The 22,453-nt window shown below is 39.1% G+C and overlaps 1 protein-coding gene and 1 long non-coding RNA gene across 2 annotated transcripts; one reads left to right on the top strand and one right to left on the bottom strand.

Annotated features, from left to right (window-relative positions):
- Nucleotides 1–16,224: 16,224 nt before the first annotated feature.
- LOC132195071 (uncharacterized) lies at nucleotides 16,225–17,279 on the top strand. The gene is made up of 4 exons (XR_009441610.1): nucleotides 16,225–16,617; nucleotides 16,681–16,801; nucleotides 16,861–16,971; nucleotides 17,061–17,279. It is a non-coding gene; the product is annotated as an uncharacterized LOC132195071 (long non-coding RNA).
- A 2,992-nt stretch (nucleotides 17,280–20,271) lies between these two features.
- Nucleotides 20,272–22,452, bottom strand: LOC132195065 (pre-mRNA-splicing factor RBM22). Its single transcript, XM_059616787.1, has 6 exons — nucleotides 22,254–22,452; nucleotides 22,100–22,153; nucleotides 21,536–22,032; nucleotides 21,314–21,457; nucleotides 20,862–21,261; nucleotides 20,272–20,709 (listed from the first exon to the last, which is right to left on the bottom strand). Exons 1-6 carry the CDS (start codon nucleotides 22,305–22,307, stop codon nucleotides 20,497–20,499), a joined length of 1,362 nt encoding a protein of 453 aa, XP_059472770.1. The 5' UTR covers nucleotides 22,308–22,452; the 3' UTR covers nucleotides 20,272–20,496.
- Between the last annotated feature and the right edge of the window lies 1 nt (nucleotide 22,453).

The following is a 22,453-nucleotide window of genomic DNA, read 5'->3' as shown; positions in this document are numbered from 1 at the left end:
TTCGTTTTCTACATTAATGACATTAAAATTTAAAAATTTTTTTTGGGCACCTACCAAGCTAATGTTATTCAATGGTGCCATAAAGGTCATTCTTGATCTCACAATCAGCTCCATCATCAGCGCCTTTGTAATTACTTTGTTGAGAAACGACGCCATATAAGCCATTATCGACCACGATCTCATCCTGTTTTTCAGCCACGTGGCGTGAACCGATTTCAATCATGACACCATCATCCTTCTCCGTCTTCCTGGAGACGAGGGCGTAGTTTAAGTTTTCCCGGACCACTTTGTTTTCATTTTTTTGGCTCAATCTGTTTGCCGATTTCACATTAGAAATTTGTTTCGATCACGGCATTGGCGTCAATTTTTGATATGACGCCGTACATTTCATTTTCAACCATTTCATTTTGATTATTTCTCTCCACCTCGTCGGTCAACTGGTCGCCGCGTCATTTCCGAATGCAACATACGACGATGGCCCCAACAGCGACCATAAGCGCAGCAGTAATGGCACAACCAAATATCAAATCATTTGATTGTGCTTGTCTTCCGTCAACGCGAACGCGGGTGTCATTAGAAGATGATTTAATAGTGTATTGGCTTTTGGTTGTTATAAGAGGAATATAAGGTCTTGTAAATATTATAGTTTATTGAAAATACCTCATCAGAGTACAATTCTTCAGTATTTAACTTAATACAAGCGAAATTTGATAACAATTAAAATTTTAATTAATTTAAAAATTAAAATTATTTTTAATTAATATTTTTAACAATTTATAAATTTAAATAACATATTATAAGGTCATGTTTTGTCTTTTCCCATACGGGCGTAGTCGTTGATGGAAAGCACTCGGTTTTCACATTTCTCGAGGTGGTATTGGTCGCAGATTTTGTCGCATAATTTACACACGCATCCTTCTCGGGCCGTATGGAAGGTTTTGTCTTTACAAATGAAGTGGTGGAATCCGTGAACTGCGAACCTCGTGTATACGTGGCGGGTCTTTTGAAAAGTGGCTGCTTCCAGACCTCTGAGCGCATCGCCTGCGTGTCGAAAAATTTGGGGTCGAACTCTCGCTGGCTCCGGGTTTCAATTTCTTTCTAAAATTTTTCAAGTTCTGTAGTCATCGGTAAATTAAACTTATTATTTATTGTGTTAGCAAAGAGTCCTTCCCCAACCAAATTATAGATCAGGGTGCTTCTTGAGAATTTACTGAGGTCTTGTAAATATTGATGAGTTGTCATATTGATTGGTGGTTGCTTCTGTTTTCAGGCTCAAGGTATGCATAACTGAAGTTTTTAATTTGGTAGTAATTTTAATTTTAGTGGTGGTGATATAAGGTTATCGTACTGGAGTTGGACAGGACTGCCCTCAAATTGTCAATTGTGTTTGCTTTTGAAATATCTTCATTTGAGGTAGTATATATATTTGTTTTGTTAATATCCTCATTGTGAATATAAGAATCATTAAACTTGGCCGTTAATTAATAATTTTCACTGCCGGAGTAGTTGACCCTTACATTATCTTGAATTGTATTCACTTTGTGTTTGTTCGTGCCGGGGGGTTTTCCTTCCTGTTATTTTTGACAATTCTTCCTTCTATGTGTTGTTGTAGAATGAACAATTTGTGCGCTGATAATTTCATAACAAAGACCTGAAAATCTTCTCGCTGGACGGCATATCAGAGTTATATTCAATGATACCCTCGGGCAGTGGGGAAGTCCAGCTTCATAGAAATAAAAATAGGAATAAATTATTATTATTTTAGGCACTTAAATTTATATAATTGTTGTCACGCATATGATCAAGGTTCATCAAATACATACTGTAAGAGCTGAAAAGAGAATAAATTCCTTCAGAGCATTCGATTGCAAACAGCAAGTGAGCCAAAGACGTGGCCAAATATGTATTGAAACATTTCCCTCGTTGGAGCAAATAAACCACTTTCTTGCCGCAATAAAGTCGTAAATCTGACGTTTAATCTCATTTTAAATTTTTTACATTGAAACAAGGAAGTTAAAATTTATCCTAATACTGTTATCAATTGATAGTGTCAATGTTTTGCAGTGTAATTATAATTATTTAAAACGTTTGGCTTAAAGTGACCTGCAAAACACATTATTTGGTAAAACGAAAGATATTTCTGCTGCTCTGGCTGGCCTCGCATGCAGCCAACACTAGATTGCATAAATAAAAAGACTCTCCTATTATGCAAATGTAGAATAAAAATATAAAGTCGGGAGGCGAGAGAAGCGAAGAGCTGCCGCGCTCATTCATATTGTAAGCGTGTGTTGTTTTATCAGCGCGCGGCCTCTTATTTTTAGTGTCACACACGCCGATGATAAATGCCCGGTTTTATATGGGCCTGGCTCGGCTGCAAAAGGGAGAGAGGGAGAAGCCGAGATATCTGCCGGTGCATAATTCAGTCGCTGCATCTCTCGGCGTGCGAATGAGCAGGAAAAGAGAAAGACCGGCTCACCGCAGTCTCTGGCGACCACTTTCCTGCTTTTATTCCCTTTCTGCAAGGCTGAAAGAAAATCGGCGCTGCAGGAGCAGCGAGAAAAAGCAAAATACCCTTGCGGCGATTCAAATTTCCTGATACGAAAAAAAATGGCAAGGAGGATTGCCCTAGTGGTTTTATGCTAATCGCTCTCAAAAAGGAAGAGAAAAATTGCTGCATTTTTTTGCTTTTTTTTAGAAAAAAATGAGGGCGATCCAAAAGCCTAACCTGGCCCAGGCTAACTTGACTTTGCCTCGGGCTAACATAGCCCACCAGCAAAATTGAATGGCGGGTTAAATTAGCCCAGGCCAGGTTAATTTAGCCTGGGCCAAGTTAGGCTTTTGGATCGCCCTCATTATTTATAAAAGAAATTAGTAAATATATTTTGTGTTTATTCTTTAAAATAAAGATTTGTGTATATTAAAAATCTACAATCTGTAACAAAATCGCATGTTATTAGTTTATCTTTATAGCAATGAATTTTCTCAAATTATTTTCACTGTTGAAATTTGTTTGAACAAAAGACCAAAATTGAATAGCTGCTTTATTTATTGTCCGTTTTCTCTGAAGTGCATTTCCCCAAAGCTTTTGTCTGCAACTTACTTTAAAACATGCAGACTGATGCGTTGAAACTTGTAACGAGTCTCGAAAAAGCAGGTGCAAGACTAAAAGAGAGCTGCGCTGGGATGAAGCTATTTTCGGCGCAAACAATTTCAAGACAAAGGACTGCCGTCGGATTTCGTCAAGGCAAATCCCTTCTTTCAGCGCTCGGCTAAGCGTCGGCAACAATCAAAAAGCAGACGGGGAAATAAAACCGGCCGAGTAAGTATTGTTTCGCAAGAAAATCCCCGAGCGAGCGAGAGCAGTTGGTTGTTTGCTGGCAGAGCAGAGCAGCTTTGGAGCAGAACGGCCGCCAATCTAATTACCGAGGCCTGCAGCTCCTTTCTGCAACAAAAAGCATAATAATACGCGTAGGTGCTCCCCAGAGTGCGGACAGAGAGGGCCTTTATTGCGCCGCCCCATATCGTTCGCTCTCTCCGCGAAACTTTACTTCTTCCTTTATTGCACCCCATCTTTACCTCTTTACAACCCATCCACCTTTTCTTTTGGCCCGTGTCGCTGCACAATGCCAACAAATGCAGCGCACTAAAATTACCAGACGCCCAAACGACACCCGCAGGGCGCGAGCGACCAAAACGCAAAAAGCGACACACGCTTATTTTTACGGCTTCCCATTCAAATGCACCGCAATTTCTAACCGAATTCGCCCAACAAAAGAGCCACACAGACGAGTGCGTGTCAATTTTCCTTCAAGAGGACAAGAGGTTTTCGCGCGGGACGTGCTGGAAAATGTGGCGCATATTTGATGGAATCACCTGCCGAATAAAGGGTACCGCTCCTATTGTGTGGAAGAGAACTTCCGATAACTTTTCTTCTATTTTCGGCACCAGCCTTCATATGGAAAACTAAATATGCATAAGTACACAAAAAATTGGATAAAATTAAATTTAATTAATATTTATAAATTGACACACAAAAATTTATGCAATTGTAAAATTATTGAATTTCTTACCAAAACTTAGTCAATGTTATTTAACTAAAAATGATCTCAAATTGATTATAAAAAAATCAATTAAAAAATTTATACATATTTAATAAAGGTGAAGGTTCAATATAATGTGATGTAAATTAAATTTTATTATTGTTGTAATTTTTTAAAGTAATATAAATTTACTAACAAGCTAGTTTGATATTAAAATTAGGAGACACCTTTTTTAAATAAATAAAAATGAGTCTGTTTGAAGAAGTTGACACTCGAGGAGATTATCATGGAATTGAAGAGATCGGGTTTTTCCTCGTTGCAGAAAAATTTATTCAAAAACAAATGGCTCTACCAGTTTCGGTCACGGTCTGCGAAATAAAATATGGTGTTTTTCAATTTTGCTGATTTTTTGTATATTTCTTGCTCATGAAATAGGGTGGCAGACCGTGACCGAAACAGGTAGAGCCATCTGTTTTTGAATAAAATACAATTTTTCTGTAACGAGGAAAAGCCCGATCTCTTCATTTCCAAAAATTAGTCTGCTTTATTAAGTGATTTTAATAAATAATTAAGCTGTTTGAACCTGTAATATTAATATTTTAATTTATACCTATCTATTTTTTTTATACTTTGAACCAACGTTTGTCACTCATTTTATTTTCGGTCATCAACCAGTAATTTACCACTAATTGTGAAACCAAAACAGGTTGAAATTTGGTCATAATTTTGCTTGGAACAAGTTTTGATGAGGGTGTGTCGGAAACTTGTTATGGGCGATTTCCGCGGATGAATCACAATTGCTTTGCTTTAGTGCTGGCGGTTTGGCAGCAAACACGCTCGCTAATGAGCCGGTGTGGCCGAAACGATTTCCGTAATTGCCGCGCTCACGTTCGATGCCGATTTGAATAAATTTTATTATTGCCGCTAGCTGGCTGGGCCAAATTTTATTACGCGGCGTCAGCGCGCAGAGTGCATTAGCAAGACGCTGAGAGGTAAAAAGCCTTTATGAGCCAACTTGAATTTATTGCCAGTAAACAGGGCAAAAAGTGGAACTTTTACGGCTGCGAAATTTCGCTCGCGCGGCGGAGTGATCGGCTGAAATGCTAAAAGGGCCGTCCTGCGGCTTATGCAAAATTCACTTGGCAGCTCTGTCGCTCGCGAGAGCAAGAAAGAGGTCTGAAGGCATGCCAAAGCAGAAATGAGATCAGTCTTCTGAGCAGCCATCGGAAATAATTGTTGGCACCGACTGGGAAACATTTTATGGCTTTGTTAGACTTTCATGAAGAAAAATTCATTCTTTAACTTAGAAAAATGTAACAAAAACAAATTGAATGTTTGAAAAGAAATTCTATAGATATTTTTACCTCTTTAAAAATGCAGATTTTATTATTTTTACAAAAAGTATTTTAATAAATTTAAAATTCCTTGAGTATTGAAATTGTATACTAAATCATGTTAGCCCATTAGCCATGCTCTAAATTTAAGCGATGAACGTCCCCTTGTTTCCATAGTTTCCATAAATTTCATATTATTATGTTTCCCGCATTCAAAGCAAACTTTAGGTGGAACGAGGGAATCACTTAAGGCTTAAGAGTTATACTGAAGGCCGTCACAGTCTCCACGCAGGAAAATCTTTCTCGGCCCGGTGTGCGGTCGAACGGCTGTTGTTCTGCTGCGTTTTGGCGTCGACTGTGCTAATGAGCGAGCGAACCAAAGTGGTGCGCGCTAAACACACCTGTGGCCCTGCCTGCCTGCCAAAGGAGGGCGACGAGTGCAGCTTCGATCTGCAACCCCAGTGGCTCGGGGACAAGAAGCAGACTGGGGACACACTAACACAGTTGACAAAATAAAACGTAAAAATATCGTGTAATTTTCATCAGATGATTTAAAATGGATTTCAACAGCACCAATTTTTTTTCTTAAATCATTAATTTTGGATACAATGGATCAAAAATCATCAATAGGGTAAAAAATATCTTGAAAATATCCCTAATTTTAAAGCTTACGGCTATCAGAAGGGGTCCTCATTATTGAATTTCAGCCATTCAAAGACATTTTTATTAAACATCTACATTTCCCCAACGGCTCAGCCAAACCTGATGCTTAAAGACATGGCGCATCTTTTGGATATCTTAGATTTTTTTTGTCAGGTTGCCTATTTTCAAGGGGCATAAAACTTTATATTTTGACCGTTCACCAGGTTCAATGACCTTTGACCTACAAACTTGATGACCATTAAGAAAAGATACCTTGGTTTATTAGCTTCAACCTCCAACCAAGAAAATTGAAAAATCTTCACTTAAATAAATATGGCAGCAGTTTTAGTAAAACCTTATGTATCTCTGGTGGCCATATTGGAATTTGATAAATATGAAGATTTTTCATTATTACGGTATTATAAGAACCATATTATGAACCGTCAGTATATTTGTTTGAGGAAATCTATTAAATCTAAGTGATCAAAAATTAGCTTAATTTTCTCGGAAACATCGAAGTGCAAAAAAACTACGTTTTCGAACCTTGAATTTAATATTTCTCAAATATTTATTGGTTGACCCCCCATTTTCAGGTGCCTTATCTATAGCAGGGTTATCAAGGAACGTGTTGGTGGGTGGTGGGTGACACACCTTTGCCAAAGTTATTTTTATGTACTTAAATTGCGTAATAACGATTTTTGTGAAAATTTTACATATAAGCGAGCCATGTTAATTTCAAAGGCGATTTTCTCAAAAATTTATTGGGTGACCCCCAATTTTCTGGTTACCAAAATGATCCATAAGGCCTACACTATAAGTTCTAAGCGATTCTAAGTAATTATTTTGCGATCCTGAGCTGTTGAAATCCTCTTTAATTATTATTGTTGTTTAAATAAAATTTTAAGTACATTTTTATTTTCCATAGTCGACAAATAACACAACTCTTGTAAGAAATTTCAATATAAGCGATTAGCCTGATTGCAGGTATTAGGTATGTATGGTCGATCTGAGAAATAAAGGGATAATTTCCATGCCTTTCATTTAAATTTTTGGTTTTTTTTTTGGCATGTACCTTTTTATAAAGGTATCAGCGACTTGATTGCCAGAGGTGCTGCAGTTCTCCACGCATCGAAATTTTTCTTTCTCCGTAGTTTTAAGATCCAAGATTTCTATATTTTGCTTGGTTAAAATAAGTAAAAAACGCTTAAAACGATCAATTTCATTCTAGTCTTAGAATCGACTCTAGTACAAAAGATTTCCGACTTTATTTGTGAAGAATGAACAATAAGAGCAATAAATATGAATTATACCATTTTTTTATTAACTTTTTTAATGTTTTCTATGCACTCTTGTTACGAGGGTATTCCAGATTGACTGAAATTGTAATCTTCAATTAGTGTCACTAAAATAGACTTTCTTCGACCGCGAAGTTTTTGCCCCGCTCGCTCTCTAATCTGCCAGGCGAATTAGCATGCGAACGTGCTCTTTGTGCTCATATGGAGGAAAGACACCAGAGGTAATTTGCCCATCTTGATTAGCAACGCCACTGTTTCTTTCTCATCTTCCTCGCAGCTTTTATTGAATTCATCCGACTAATCTTAACGACGAGGGAGTGCGCCTTGAGCGGTCCTATCTATGCAACTCGCTCCGCCGAATCGTCCGCCAGGTTGCCTACCCGCTCATTTGCATGCGTTCCAAAAGAAAGAGTTAATCCCTTAAGACGTTTTAATTTGTCGCGTTATTAATAAATCAATGGTGGATGGTCTATTTCACGATTACACTTTGTCATTAATAATCGTAATGTTTAAAAAGCTTCACAGTTTATATCAATAATTTTTAAATTTCGCGACTATTAAAAGCATTTTTTCTTGATTAATAGCATTTTGAGGACTGTGGATGAAAAGTGTTTAAAGATGGTTTATTACGCTTATGCATTTTCAGTAATGAGTTACTAGTGATTTGGGGATGTTCCGAGCAGGCCCGTGAGTCAGTTTTTGTGGCGTAAAAGCGTTTATTTCGTGCAATGGCTGGTGAGCGATATTGGCCTGGTCCAACTCCAGTCTGCTCGACGCGTCCTCTGTTTCAGAGATTTGAGGTTTGCCTTTGTACTCTGTATATATCTCCTAGAGTCTTGTAAATTCGTTCGGCGAGTAGGTTTAAGTTGGAAACACTTTTGCTTCCAAATTGAGCCTATGAGCTTTAGAGTAAGTTGTTTACTAGAGCTGGCTGCCAATTCTCTCCCAATGTGTTTTTAATTTTTGTTTGACTTGTTGCGAGAGAATAAATGAATTGGATTTGGAAGTTTCCATATTACTTTACTAAAACTACGGATGTTCATTTGTATCAAATTAGACGTAGAGATGATTTGTATGTGCCGGTGCAAACTGCTACAATTTCCAGACAAAATTCATTAATTTGCATGTCCCGCTTGGATAACCGACTGCCGGTTGCTATTCGGGTTGAGCCGCGGTATGATCGATTTGTGAGATTGCTAAAGGATTTTGTGTCTGTATATAAATTCTACTCCAAAATCAAATTTCTTGATCATCTCAAAAATTTTTAAATATGTTTATTTTTGTTCTCATTCTATCTTTCTTTCATTTGACCCAGTTGTAAATAAGTGGATTGCGACGGAGACAATATATGTAATATCACTTACGATACAATATAAAAGCGAAGCAATAATAATAATATTATTATTATTAAAGCGCTCAGCTGGCTGGGATGAAATTCCGATTTTCCTTGTAAAGAGAGTTGCACCCTACATTGCTGCACCCTTGGCGGATATCGTAAATGTTTCTTTCCGCGACGGTGTTTTCCCAAAGTTGATGAAAAAAGCAATTGTGACCCCCTTGTTCAAAAAAGGTGACCGACTTGATGTGAAAAATTATCGGCCCATTTCCGTTTTGCCAACTTTTTCCAAAGTTCTTGAGAAGTGCTTTTTGCTTCGTCTCTTTTCATTTTACGAGGCGAATAATTTGCTGCCAGGTTCGCAGCACGGGTTTATTAAGGGCAGGTGCACTGCGACTGCTCTTTTTGAGTTTATTGTGAAATTGCACGAACAGCTCGAGAAAAAGCAAAAAGCACTTGGAATTTTTTACGACCTTTCAAACGCGTTCGGAACAATATGCGTGCCGCTGCTGCTTCGGAAATTTGAATTTCAAGGCGTCCGAGGGGTTGCGTTGGAGTGGCTGCGTTCGGCGTTGACCGGCCGGACGCAGGCGGTCAAATTGCGTGTCATGGACGGCAAGCTGGAAAAATTTGTGTACTCTGAGGAGAGTTTGCTTGAAAGAGGGACTCCTCAGGGTGGAATTATTTCTCCTTTTGGCTTTGACGTTTCCATTGGTGACATGCCGCTCCACGTAGCCGTCGGATTGCTTTTGAATTATGCGGACGATTCGTCGTCTCTCGTTTTTGCTCGGACGACGTATGCATTAATGCAGGAGGCGCAGTTGGCGGCTAATTTAATGTCGGGTTTTTGCCGTGATAATTTTTTGACGCTAAATCAGACCAAGACGGTGGTTCTTAATTTTCAACTCAGGCGCCCCGTCCTAGACCGCGATAATTTTACTTTGAATTTGAATGGTGACAATTTGACCGAGTCGGACGTGACAAAGTTTTTGGGCTTGTATCTCGCGCATAATTTGAAGTGGACTGAGCATTCAGATTATGTAGTTGGAAAATTAAATAGTGCAGTTTTTTTAATTAACAACTTGATGCGCTCTGTTGATGTGAAATATTTGAAAATGATTTACTTCGCTTACTGTCAGTCTATTATGAGTTACGGCATTGTAATTTGGGGAGGGTCGAATCAGGCGATGGACGAGATTTTTCTGGCGCAGAAAAAAGTGGTGCGAGCTCTTGCGGGTGAGCGCTATTGGCGCAGTACGGAGCCGCTTTGTTCTGCGCGGCCGCTTTTCGTTCGGTTCGACTTTCTTCCTGTTTTTTCCATTTATCTCTTTGAATCTTGTAAATTTGTTCGTAAATATCCGCACTATTTCCAAAAGACGAGTGCAGTTCATAATTATCAGACACGGGCAAAAAGTGATTTGTATGTTGCTGCCCAGACTTTGTTAATTTCTAAGCAGAACCCTTTGACTTGTTTAGCTGCTTTGTATAACAAATTGCCTGTTTCGATTCGCTTAGAGCCTCGATACAAGATTTTTGAAAGTAGTTTGAGGCGATTTGTTCATTCACATAAATTTTATAGCAAAGAAGAGTTTTTTCAACTAATTGATACATTGTAATATTTCTGTTGTTTTTTACTCTTTACTTTCTACTTGTTTTGTACTATGTTGCAAATGGGGCGCGTCGCAATGAGTAATTACATCGTGGTGACGCCTCATACGTCAATAAAGATCAAAAATAATAATATTATTGTTTCTTTATTGTATTATGGAATGTAATCACATGTAATGTCTCCCGTGCGACCCACCCATTTACAATTTTGTCAAATGAAATATACAGCAGGGAAAAAAGAAATTAACATATTTACAAGTTATTTTTGTAATTTACATATTCCTCCTCAGTATAGAACTTGTGAGAAGTAACAAACTTTTTTAACAAGCCCACAAACTGAGGGAATCTCAACTCCAATCGAATAGATACAGGTAAATACAAGCGCGACAAGCAAAGGAGCGGATTTTGCCTCGAAATAGCACACGTCTGGACGTACTACTCAAACTTCTCGCGCGTCTCATAGGCATGCACATCTCGCGTTTTCACAAAATACTGAGGGTATTTACGGACAAATTTACAAGCCTCTATCAAGTAAAAATGGAAAACAGTGGCAAAACATCAAACTTCTTAAAAAGAGGCCTCGCCAAACAAACAGGCGTCGGACCAGGCCAAATACCGCTCGCCAGCCATCGCACGAACAAGGCGCTTTTGTGCCGTAAAAACAAGATCTCTTGCAGCAGATGGAGTGGAAGAACTGGGAGGAAAAAAAGAAATATTAAGTAGGATTGGCAGCACTGCTTCGGTAAGGAAAACACTGGTTTAGGAGGGTTGTGTGTCTAATTTCGCCTTTTTTCCCTGAGTTGAAGGCCATGGCATCTGCACATGTGCCGTGGAGGTCACCACAAGGGTACGCTGCCCAGCCACCCATAAATTGTGGCCCTTCTTACGGACATACAGAAAATAGAGCAAAATTCCATCATCCAGCATGGCCCGAAGGAACTCCACCCACCCCCGGACAGGAGATGGCGCCAAACCCTCTGCAAAATGGAAACAATGGACCAGTTCTCAACTCAGGAGGTTTTGGACAGACTTACGCAGGAGGTCCGGCTCCTCCGGGAGCTGTAGTAACGTTGGAGGAAATCATTCAGCGTGTTTTCCAGCATGTCACGCTGCAATTCTCAAATCAGCTCAAAATTCAGAATGACCAACTTGGCGAAATGTTCAGTAAAACAGTATCTTTGATGCAGGAGGAATTCGAAAAGGAACGTTTGTCCTGGAAGGAGAGAGATGAGAAGCACGAGGCTAAGCTGAGGGAGCTTGAGCGGAAGGTCCTTTTCTACGAGAAGAATGCAGAAAATGAGTCGAGCGGTACAGATAACAGACGGAGGCAATTTCACGGCAGGTATCAGAGAGGTTATTATCCACCAATTGCTCCTCTGACAAAGGCTGATGACACACCCTGCGTGAACCAATACATCGATCGCTCTGCCCAACTCGATGAGGCCCTGAAGAATGATGAGTCGCTCGCAGTGGAGGGAGCCAAGGTCAAGTTTGTTGAACATCAAGGGGTCAGTCTACTGGATGCCAAGCAAGAGATAAAGGCACACGCCATAGCCTCTGATCTCTGGACCAGCATGGGGGCTGCACAAGAGGTTGCGGCGGCGGTGGGCAAACCGAAAGCTGAGCCGGGAAAGACTGAAATAGGCGGAATCATCAGAGAGAAGACTGAAAAGTACGGTACTGTGTTTCACGTGGTAACTAAAATGTGGTCCCCCCACAAGTTGCACAAAGCACCTGAGCCTTTCCTAAAGGGAGTGAAGACTGCATTTGCTAAGCTGGCCCAAGTCATTCGAGAGGAAGAGATTGATGAGATTGCAATGACCTACATGTGCAGTGGCATGGACAGGCTGCATCGCCTCTGGGTCTTGGACACTCTGTACGAAGAACTTCGAGATGTCCCTGTCACTGTTCATCTGTACAACAAGTATGTCTCCAAACGCTGGGGAAACTGTGGGAATTTGTTCAACCCAAAGGAGGCCGGAGAGGAAGAAGAAGAGACTGGAGGGAAGCCGGATGACGGAGAGCAGCTAAATGATGCCCCTAATTCGCAGACTGTTGCACCCAGGGAGAGAAGCAAGCGCAACTGTGGTGCTCGTGAGAAACTTTCTTTATAGATTTCCCTTGTCGAAACAGCGACGTGAGTAACTTAAAATTAGGGCTTTGGAATTGTGAAGGGCTTACGAAAGCATATGAATCTCCGATTGCAACAGAACTGCAAAATTATGATATTCTTCTTTTCACGGAAACATTTTTAAAGAAACCACTTCACATTCCTGGTTTTTATTCAAGGCAAGTTTTAGCTTCACAAAAGGAGGCAGGGCGACCGATGCGGGGAATTTCCGTGTATTTTAATTCTAGGTTAGGAAATTTACTAAATGTGAAATATTTGGAAAACTTCATAATTTTAAATTTTGATGACATTACAGTAGTAACATGCTATTTAAATCCGAAGATACGTTCTACAACAGTGACTAATGAACTTCTCTCAATCCTTAAATATGTTGAAAATTTTGAAAATTTCTTTTTGGCTGGAGACTTTAATTGCCGACTGGATACTAAAAACAGAAAAATTGACTCGCTGCTTGATTTTGCTGAGGAAAACAGTCTGACAATAGTAAATGAATATCCATATAAAAGTACCTACGACTGTAGTAATGGTCATAGTGTGGTTGATTTAATCTTCAAAGGGCCAAAAATTTACACCGAAAATTTTAAAATTTGCCCAACCATAAGAAAACATAATTTTATTTCAATAGAATTTAATTTCACAAAACAAAAGAACAGAAATGGGGACATGTCTTTGAATAAAAAAAATTTTAAATTAGATGAAAACATACTTAAAGAGCTTATTGAGACTAAATATAAAAATATTATTCTAAAAACAAATCTGGAAAAAGGGGACGTTGAAGAGTTTTATAAAAATATGATAAATATTATGAAAGAGGCCGACATTCCTCGTAGGCAAACTGAACGGATTAGTCAACCGTGGTTTGATTCTGAATGCTACGAATTAAAACAGAAATTGAACGAATGGAGAGAGTACTTGGAAGTGGCTGAAAGTTTAAATGTAACTAGTATAATCAAGATTCTATTACCGCACTATACCGCAATAAAAAGAAATTACAAAAATGTGTGTGAAATGAAGAAGAACGCTTTTGTGCAAATGAAGGAGTTGGACATTTTAAAAGAGGCGGAGCAGAATAAGTGCTATAAAATTCTCAAGTTGAGCAAAAGTTTTTACAATACAAACAATATAATGATGGATGAATGGGAGTGCAATTTTGAAAAAATTTTCAACGAGAAAAAATTGAGTGAAAATGAATCGTTAAATCTGAAAGGGATGATAGTAGATTACACAAATGATATAAATTTTTCACCTATTATGGAAGAAGAAGTTTTGTTAGCATTAAAGAAAATGAAAAACGGGAAATCCCCTGGACCTGACAAAGTGAAGAATGAAAATATTAAACTACTTGTTGAATCCTTACTCCCCGAAATAACGCAATTTTTCACCAAATGCTTGGAGCTAGGAACATGTCCAGAGGAATGGAGGCAGTCAAATCTAAAACTCTTGTATAAGGGAAAAGGGGACGCGGAAAATACAAATTCATATAGAGGAATATGTATTAGTTCGGCTTTTTACAATCTGTTAGATCGTGTACTGCATGCACGTATCTACTCATCTTTGATTCACGAGATTCCAGGCAATCAATATGGTTTTGTGAAAGGAAAATCCACTTTACAGGCAATTAAGTCCTTAGTTAATAACATTCAAGAGACAGTTTATAAGAAGAAATCACCCTTATATGCCTTATTTTTGGATGTAAGTAAAGCTTTTGACTCAATAGATAGGGCGTTTATTTTTAAGAAGTTAATAGAAAGCAAGAAGCTAACGTTCACGGAGTTAAATTATTTAGCTCACAACTTAGACTTAAATTTCTTGAGAATAGTAGATGGAGTAACAGTATCAAAACTTATTACACAATCAAATGGGGTAAGACAGGGGGGATGCACGTCCCCTTTTCTGTTCAATTACTCTTTAGCTGATATAAATAATATTCTACGAGATTTGCCAAACGTGAAAGCCATTTATTATGCAGATGATATTGTTTTAACCTCAGAAAAATTAAGTGACTTGAAAATTGCTTTAGCCAGAATGAAAGAATTTTTGTTAAAACGCAGTTTGAAACTTACCTTGGAAAAGTGCAAATTCATGAAATTTAGAAATAAGGGTCTAGGAAAATATGCATTAAGTGACCGCCTAGATTTAGGTGGAATTGAAATAGAGAGAGTTGCTGAGTTTACATATTTAGGAGTTACTTTTCAACCATCAGGAATCTCTTTTGGAAAGCTCATTGAAAAAAGAACAAGAGCTGCATTGCTGGCCACTTATAATATACGAGAACTAAAACAATTATCCATTGAAACAGCACACAAGCTATTTGATCTAAAAATTTCCCCAATTGCGTCCTACGGCATTGAAGAAATATGGCCTTTCCTAACAAAGACTGATTTTGAAAATCTTGAAAAAGTCAAAACAAGATATTTAAAAAGAGTTTTAGGACTGTCCAAGTATATTAGATCTAGATTTGTGTATGAATTAGTTGACACTGATCTCTTTGTATCGGACTTACAGGTAAAATATTCTCTAACTGAAACTGAAGCATTCCAGAAATTTTGTGTGTCTAAATATTTAAACAAACTTGAGATATGTGATGAGTTCTACGAGACAGAAACTATGAAGAATAAAAATTGGCAATGTGCAATGTTCAGTGATCGCCAAGTGTTTACGAGATTTGCCTGTCACGGGTACCACTATTTATTTTGTAAGAATAAAAATTTTCATTCTCAAGCGACAATAGATTGTGAATGCAAGCACTGCGGTAAGAAATGTTCACAATATATCATATTCTTGAATGTAATGAACGAAAACTAAGCCTAAGAGAGGCTGCAAAAATCAAAATTAACTAATTTTGTACTTTGTAATAATTATCGAAACAAGCTTAATTGTAAAATTAATTTTAGGAAGACAAATTAGCTTTAGACACCCGTTGTACACCTAGTTGTGTTCAATAAATACTCTATCTATCTATTAAGTACTTACGTTAATTTTCCTGAGGCAAGTGGGCCATTAATTTGCATTTTCCAATACACAAAATTTAAAAGTCCCAGGAAATTAAAAAAGGATAGGATTTTGGCTTAATGGTAAAATAGGTTTTATATTTTTTATCTAGAATATCATTGCAGGGAACGTCTGCTAGTGAAGGATGCTTCAAGTCAAATTGTCTGAAGTGATCTCAACGTTGTAATTAAGATTGATTTCTTTTTATTGCGGAAAAGTAATTTTTCACTGTTTTGTAATATTCAGTTATTATTATAAATTTAACAGTAAAAGTTCCCATTCTGAAAATCAGGTATTTTTTTCTACACATTTAGAGCTACATTTTTTCTATATTGCAAAAAAATCTGAGGGGCGCTTCTTTGCGAAATTTGCGTTTAAAAGTGAAATTTGCAAGTTGGCATTTGACCAACGCAAAATTTGTCAATGGCAAAAATGTCGGGCGAAAAGATCTTAAAGAGAGCACACATTTATTTTTAATAGGAGCAGAGATTTGTATGTTAGTGTTTTTGGAAAAACTGATTTCCCGGAAAAGCACCCAATATTTTAAGCTGAAAATTTAGGAGGAGCCCCAACAACATACACAACATGGAAATGAAGCGATCGGGCTTTTCCTCGTTGCAGAAAAATTGTTTTTATTCAAAAACAAATGGCTCTACCAGTTTCGGTCACGGTCTGCGACCCTATTTCATGAGCAAACGCGCTGTTCGCTGACTAATACAAGAAGTTTCTTGTATTAGTCAGCGAGCAGCGCGTTTGCTCATGAAATAGGGTCGCAGACCGTGACCGAAACTGGTAGAGCCTGATGAAAAATTTAAGGATTGTTTTTGTTAAGAGAGGTCAAATTAATTTAGGGGTTTTGTTAATGCCGGTTAATGCATTATGTACGTTTTGTTCCTAGTTCTTTTTTTATGAATATTTTTTGTTAAGTGGGTTTTAAAATTAAAATCCCAATAGTGAAATTAATTTTAAAAATCAGTCTAATAATCTTTTTGTGGGAAATCAATTGTTGAAAATAACATGCAAATTGTAAATCTATTTTGGGATAAAGAAAATTCTTTTGACGTTAGAGAATTCAGGTACAAAGGTTGCCTGAATTCTCTCACGTCGGCCGATGGGTGGGAATATTCTAGTAGAAGGGCAATGGTTTTGTATGAGAAGTGGGTGGGCGGTTAATGATATAAAAGGGGCTCCCCCATCAGCCGCAGTACGACTTGCAGATCCGCCTGCTCTAACCGAATAGGTAGGCGACTCTCTTGCCACTGCTGCTGACGGAGGAACTCAAAAGTTAACTCTTTGTTCCCAGGATCGACCCCAAGCAGACCGTTCCGTCCCCGACGACCGGACGGCCTCCCTTGCCTCTACCCTGGTCAGTTGTGCCCCCGCCAGAGGATCCCGTGCTGCACCTGTCCCGTCCAACCTTGACGGTAAGAAATACGCCCTCTAGTTCCTTTGCGGTCAACTGATGGCCCCAATACTGTTCTAGGGCGGACCCTCTCTCCGGACAGCGACGTCGGACGGAAGCGGCGCCTAACCCGGACACTCCACCCGGCTGCCTACAAGTCACCCTTCGAACCCGTGCCTGCGATTAACCCAGGTAAACTAAGTCCGACTGTGTTGTTGCATTAAATACAACAACCATTTTATCAATGACCAGCCCATACTCACTATCCCCCTAATTTCCAGGCCCTTCAGATGGTGACCTGCCTTGCCGTGGCCCTCAGGAGAAGACCTAGTTCCGCCCGCTGCCATCCGTCCGGCCATCACGTCCTGCTGCGAGTCAACCACCTCCGCAGGTGCCCGGACCGTTGCTGCTGCCAGCTGACCAGCCACCTCTGAGGCAATCGTTCCTGCTGCCTGCCGCCGCCCTCAGCTACGACCCCGCTCAAGAGTGCCCCTTTCTGCAACCCCTTCCCGAAAAACCAAGGCTGTATTCCCAAAAGATTAAATCAAATCTCAATTAAGTAGAAGTGTACAATTTATAGGGAATATAAACTAAACCCACAGCAGTAACCTATTTGTTTAATTCCTTATATTTCCCGAAAATAATTAAGTTGTAAAATTGAAAGTTTCCTAAAAGGATCAGTACTTTATTTAACAAAATCCTCTTGCCTGCAATCTCAGTAATAGGAATAAATTTATTTTAAAATTTTCCTAACCAAGCCATTTGTTTTTGAATAAAAACAATTTTTCTGCAATGAGGAAAAGCCCGATCGCTTCATTTCCATGATCAAGATTCAAGATTCAAGATTTCTTTATTTTGTTAAGCATTATATACCACATAACATACATAGTAAATAACAGCTTTTTAAAATAAGTCAGTGTACATGGCATTATTTAAACGATAAAATTCGTTCAAGTCATAGAATTTGTGCTCTAACACAAAAGCTTTCACCATTTTTACAAGAACCTCGTCATTTTCGAGGACTTTTAAAGATATCGGTAATGCATTAAATATTCTGGGGATCATGATTTCTGGGTTTTCTACAGATTTCTTAAGCTTTACTTCTTTCACAACCAAATCATTACAGCAAAGATTAGTCTGATTATGTCTAGTCACTCTCCTCGTATCTACAGTATCACTATATTTCTGAAATAGGTTTCGGTTTTGCACTAAGAATTTTATACATTCAAGTATATACAACGATGGCACGGTCATTATATTATATTTGACAAATAATGGTTTACAAGTATCCAACGCTTCATTAGATCGCCAGTAGGGAATGCCCGCCATGGCTCTCAACGCTCTTTTCTGTGCTCTAAATACTTTGATTAAATGACTAGAACCCCCCCAAATTACAATCCCATACATTATATGACTCTGAACGTGTGAAAAATAGATCAATTTAAGAATGTTATCTGACACCTTGTATTTTAGTCTAGTGAACACATGAGAGACTCCTCTCATTTTGTTGACAACCTTATCACAGTGATCATTCCAGTTAAGTGTTTCATTAATTTGTACTCCCAAGAGTTTACCAGTTTTACAGATTTCTATACTCTTATCTTCAATTTTAACATCAGGTTGAACAAGATTTTATGTTTGGCTGGTATGTATTTGTAGTATTTTAGATTTTTCTGAATTTATCCTCAAAAAATTATCATTAGCAAAACCGACAAAACTGTCATTTACAGCCACTGTTTTAGTATTTACCTCAGGGAAAGACTCTCCCTTGACTATAGCCGTGGAGTCGTCGGCAAACAAAATCAGGAGGGCCAAGAACACAGCGAGAGGAATATCATTTAAATACATAGAAAACCCAATTGGGCCGAGAACTGTGCCTTGCGGCACACCCCTGTTACTCTCTAATATATCCGAGTTAATAAACTCCTCGTACCTATCACAACCAAGGTTCTTGAGCTGTACAAATTGTTTCCTATTTGATAAGAAGCAGGCCAACCACGAGAGCAAGTTCTCGTTTAGACCGTATTGTTTTAACTTATGTATAAGGAGAGGTGGATGAAGGGTGCCAAATGCGTTAGAGAAATCATACAAGATAACATTCACTTTTTCTTTTGCTTCAACTGATTCGTACAAAGATGTTACATAACTATATAAGGCCGTTACAGTATTTTTTCCCTTTCTAAATCCATGTTGCTCAGGTATTTGGATATTATTAGTGTTCAAGTGGTTTTCCAATCTATGTAAAAAGGCTTTCTCATATACTTCCGATATTGATGACGTTATCGCAATTGGTCTATAATTTGAAGGGTTTTCTTTTTCATCTCCTCGAGTGTCAACTTCTTCAAACAAACATACAACATATATGAATTTCAAAATGGTAACTTTTCATCAGACAACAATCACACCCAAATCATTCCTGGATCCACCCCATAATATTTTTTGATGCTTTTAGGCAAAGCTGGCCTGCTAAACATTTTGGATTTGGCAGTCGAGGAATGGAATCTGGAGGAGCTGAAAGAGGAGGAGGAAAATGATGATGCGCCCCCTCCAAAACGCTGAAGGCTTGGAGACGGAGATGAGATTGAGAAAATATCCCCCAGCAATGAGACAAGCCAGCGCCAGGGCTGCAGCTCTAAAAGTCTTCAGGCAGCCAGTTGCAGCAGGGAGTCGGCCAGCCCTGTGGATGAGACACCTTTGGACAGCTCGGAGTTGTCTACTATGTCGATTCTGTGGCATGACAAGGAATATTGAAAACTTAGAAAGGGCTTAGCTGAAACAATTTTGCAGGTTGATAAGCGCAGCGATGACATGATTGAGCTTTGTGATGAACTCCTGAACACCTTTGACAAAGGAAATGTTTGACAAAACCTTTGAAAAAAATTGTAATGAGCCCTCTGCAAGTATCTCAAAATTTTATGAATTCTTCATTCTTCCATCAGTTAACAGTATGTCTCTTTTAAAATGTATTTACAGCTTTTTCTGTAGTTTTTTTTTTGCTGTATTCATGACTCATGACGGTATCGAATGGAGAATAAATAAATAATTCACTTATCCGTAAGTTACTTGATTTTGATCAAAAAATAAATATGTGAATGTGTCAATTGAATTGTAAAATCTTCCAAATTTTCTGCATTCCTATGTTGGATTGTGCTGGTAATGTTTTAATTGATTATTTGGATGCATCACAGGATTAATTAAGACTTGGGGGGGGGGGGGTTGGAAATTAAGCTGCAGGATGCATTTGGTTTAAGTTCAAAACATATACCTTTTTGTTCATATTTTTTTTCTCAAGAATTTGCCTGGCTTGAATTCTGCAAACTGAAATAACTTATCTTCAATTAATTTTACATTTTGATCAAAGCACAATTTAAAGATTATTTTTGTAAACTCTTGCTTTACAGCAGCAAGAATTGGGCATTTCCTCTAGTGCAACTAGGGAGTTTCATGAAACCCATTATCAACAAGGTGCCATTAATTTATAATTAAATCTACTTTGCTTTTTCAGTTTTATTTGTTGCCAAGGGTTTCCTGAGTTTCCTCACAACTGGAAATAAAGATGCCATTAATTTTGTTAGTGCTTTTAAAAGCTATATTGGATATTGAAATTGTAGTGAGAGCAGCACAAATCAGTGCAGAAAGTTTTTTTTTACTAAAAATTTATGGCCATTTGCCGTACACGATTTTTCTTTTTTTTTCTAACTTTGTGTTGCAAGTCCATTATTCGGCTTCATTTTGCATCATTTCACTCCACTTGGCCTTGTTGACGCCCTGAGTCGCTCCCAACCGCGCAGGGTCTTGTGAAGGGTAGTGCACCTTGGGGGCAGCACTCAAGCCTGCAGCAGAACCTGCTGCACTTGACGGAGCTGCTTTCGGCAATGGAGCCTCAAATCCTGGAATTGGTGGTGGCGCTTGCATTCCTGTGGGCCGAACCTAAAGAAAGAACAATATTTACTTTAATTAAACAGTAAATAATATACAAAATCATGGAATAATCAGATTCATCATTATGAGAAATAATCTATCTATCTATCATTACGAGAAAAATTGAAATAGATTTAAATGTATTTGAAAGTTTCACAAACCTGGCTAGGGAAGAAAAATGAGCCAGGAGGTGCTGCAATGGGCGGCGGCATGAGCATTGGCGGAATGGCCGGGGCCATTCCATACGACTGACCGCTTGGCGTCAGATTGAAGAAGTTGCTGTGCAAGTCTCCGGAGGGCATCGGCAGGGCTCCTGGTAGACCTGGCACAGGCTCAAGTTCGCTGAAGTTGCCTTCGGGATCCTTTGAGCCCGGGGCTCCCTGACGGGCCTGCGAGCGACCCCACTTGATGGTCACTCGACGACCTTGGAGGATCAGCTTATTGAAGGTGCGCTCAGCCGCTACCTCGGCTGCTGACCGCGACGTGTATTGGATGAAGGCGCACTGCTGCCGAGGCACCAGGGTGATGTTGCGGATCTCACCATACTGGTAGAAATTGTCCCTAAAAATTTAAATTTTTATCAATCTATCTCAATCTTTTTACAAACAGGTACCTAAGTTCGGTTTCAGTCACTTTCTCGGACAAATTGCCAACATAAAGAGTGGTGATGCTCCTGTCATCAGGAGGCTCCAATTTAGGCATCGCCTCTGCCCTCTTCAGCAGTTTTTCAGCCACAGGGTCGTTAACACCATAATACCTGAAATATAATTAATCAAATTAGAATATTTAGCTTCATTTAATTGTAAATTATTAATTGAGGAGAGCAGTAAATTACCTGTCCTTGATGTTCTGGTCGGAAAGAGGATCGTCGGGGTCAGTGGGTTTCTCATGGCGGTACGGACATTCCTCCCCTCGCTTGCACTCTCCCTTGACCCAGAACGAGCAGATGTGCGGCCGGTTCCTCTTGTAATAAGGACTGGTGCGCGCCAACTTCATCAGCAGATCGCTGTGCGGCGCAGCTTTGCCAACCGCACCGGCCGCAAGGGCAACGTCGCCTCCCTTGGCCACCTCGGCGTCGATGTTCTGGATGTAAAACTCCTTGTTGACGTCCGACTTAGGCAGGTCATCCTTTATTCGCAATGCTTGGTCCCTGACCTGGATGGGCAGACCGTACTCGAGGTCGAGCAGACACGTCTGGCAGACGTTCTTCAGTCGACTGCAAGTCTGACAGATTTCTGTCTTCTTGAAGCGCATCCTCGCGCCTGGACACCACCTGAATACCGTGAACGGTCGGTTGCAGATTTTGCACTCCTTTCCGAAGCGTTCTTTTGTCTGGTGAAATTTATTAGAATAATTTCATTAAGTAGATAGAAATTTTCAATCTCACAAAAAAACCTACCATTCTGATGTAAGGATTGTCACCCAAACAAGTCTGACACAAAACTGGGAATTCCTGAATGAAACGAAAATCGTTAGATTAAAATTGAGTGTGAGGAAAATTGAGGGAAAAATAATGCTCTTTGAATACATGTATTTTATCATCATTCTCTCACCGAATCTTCCCAGTTCTGCCGGTTGTAAGTGTTGGTCGTCTTAGACATAGCCATTTTGAAGCTTGGTTTGAATGTAAGGGTTCCGAAAATATATGATTTTTTTCCCTTTGGATCTTTGGAAAATAAAAATGTGCTCCTCTCGGTGTTTTTGTTTTTGATTCCACCAGTTTTGTGTCATGGACGTCAGCGTCAGCGAGCAA

This window comes from Neocloeon triangulifer, unplaced genomic scaffold, assembly GCF_031216515.1.
Source record: "Neocloeon triangulifer isolate White Clay Creek 2 clone unplaced genomic scaffold, ASM3121651v1 ptg000009l, whole genome shotgun sequence".
Classification (NCBI taxonomy): domain Eukaryota; kingdom Metazoa; phylum Arthropoda; class Insecta; order Ephemeroptera; family Baetidae; genus Neocloeon; species Neocloeon triangulifer.
The sequence above is the reverse complement of the archived record's forward strand: the minus strand, read 5'-3'. Positions and strand labels throughout refer to the sequence as shown.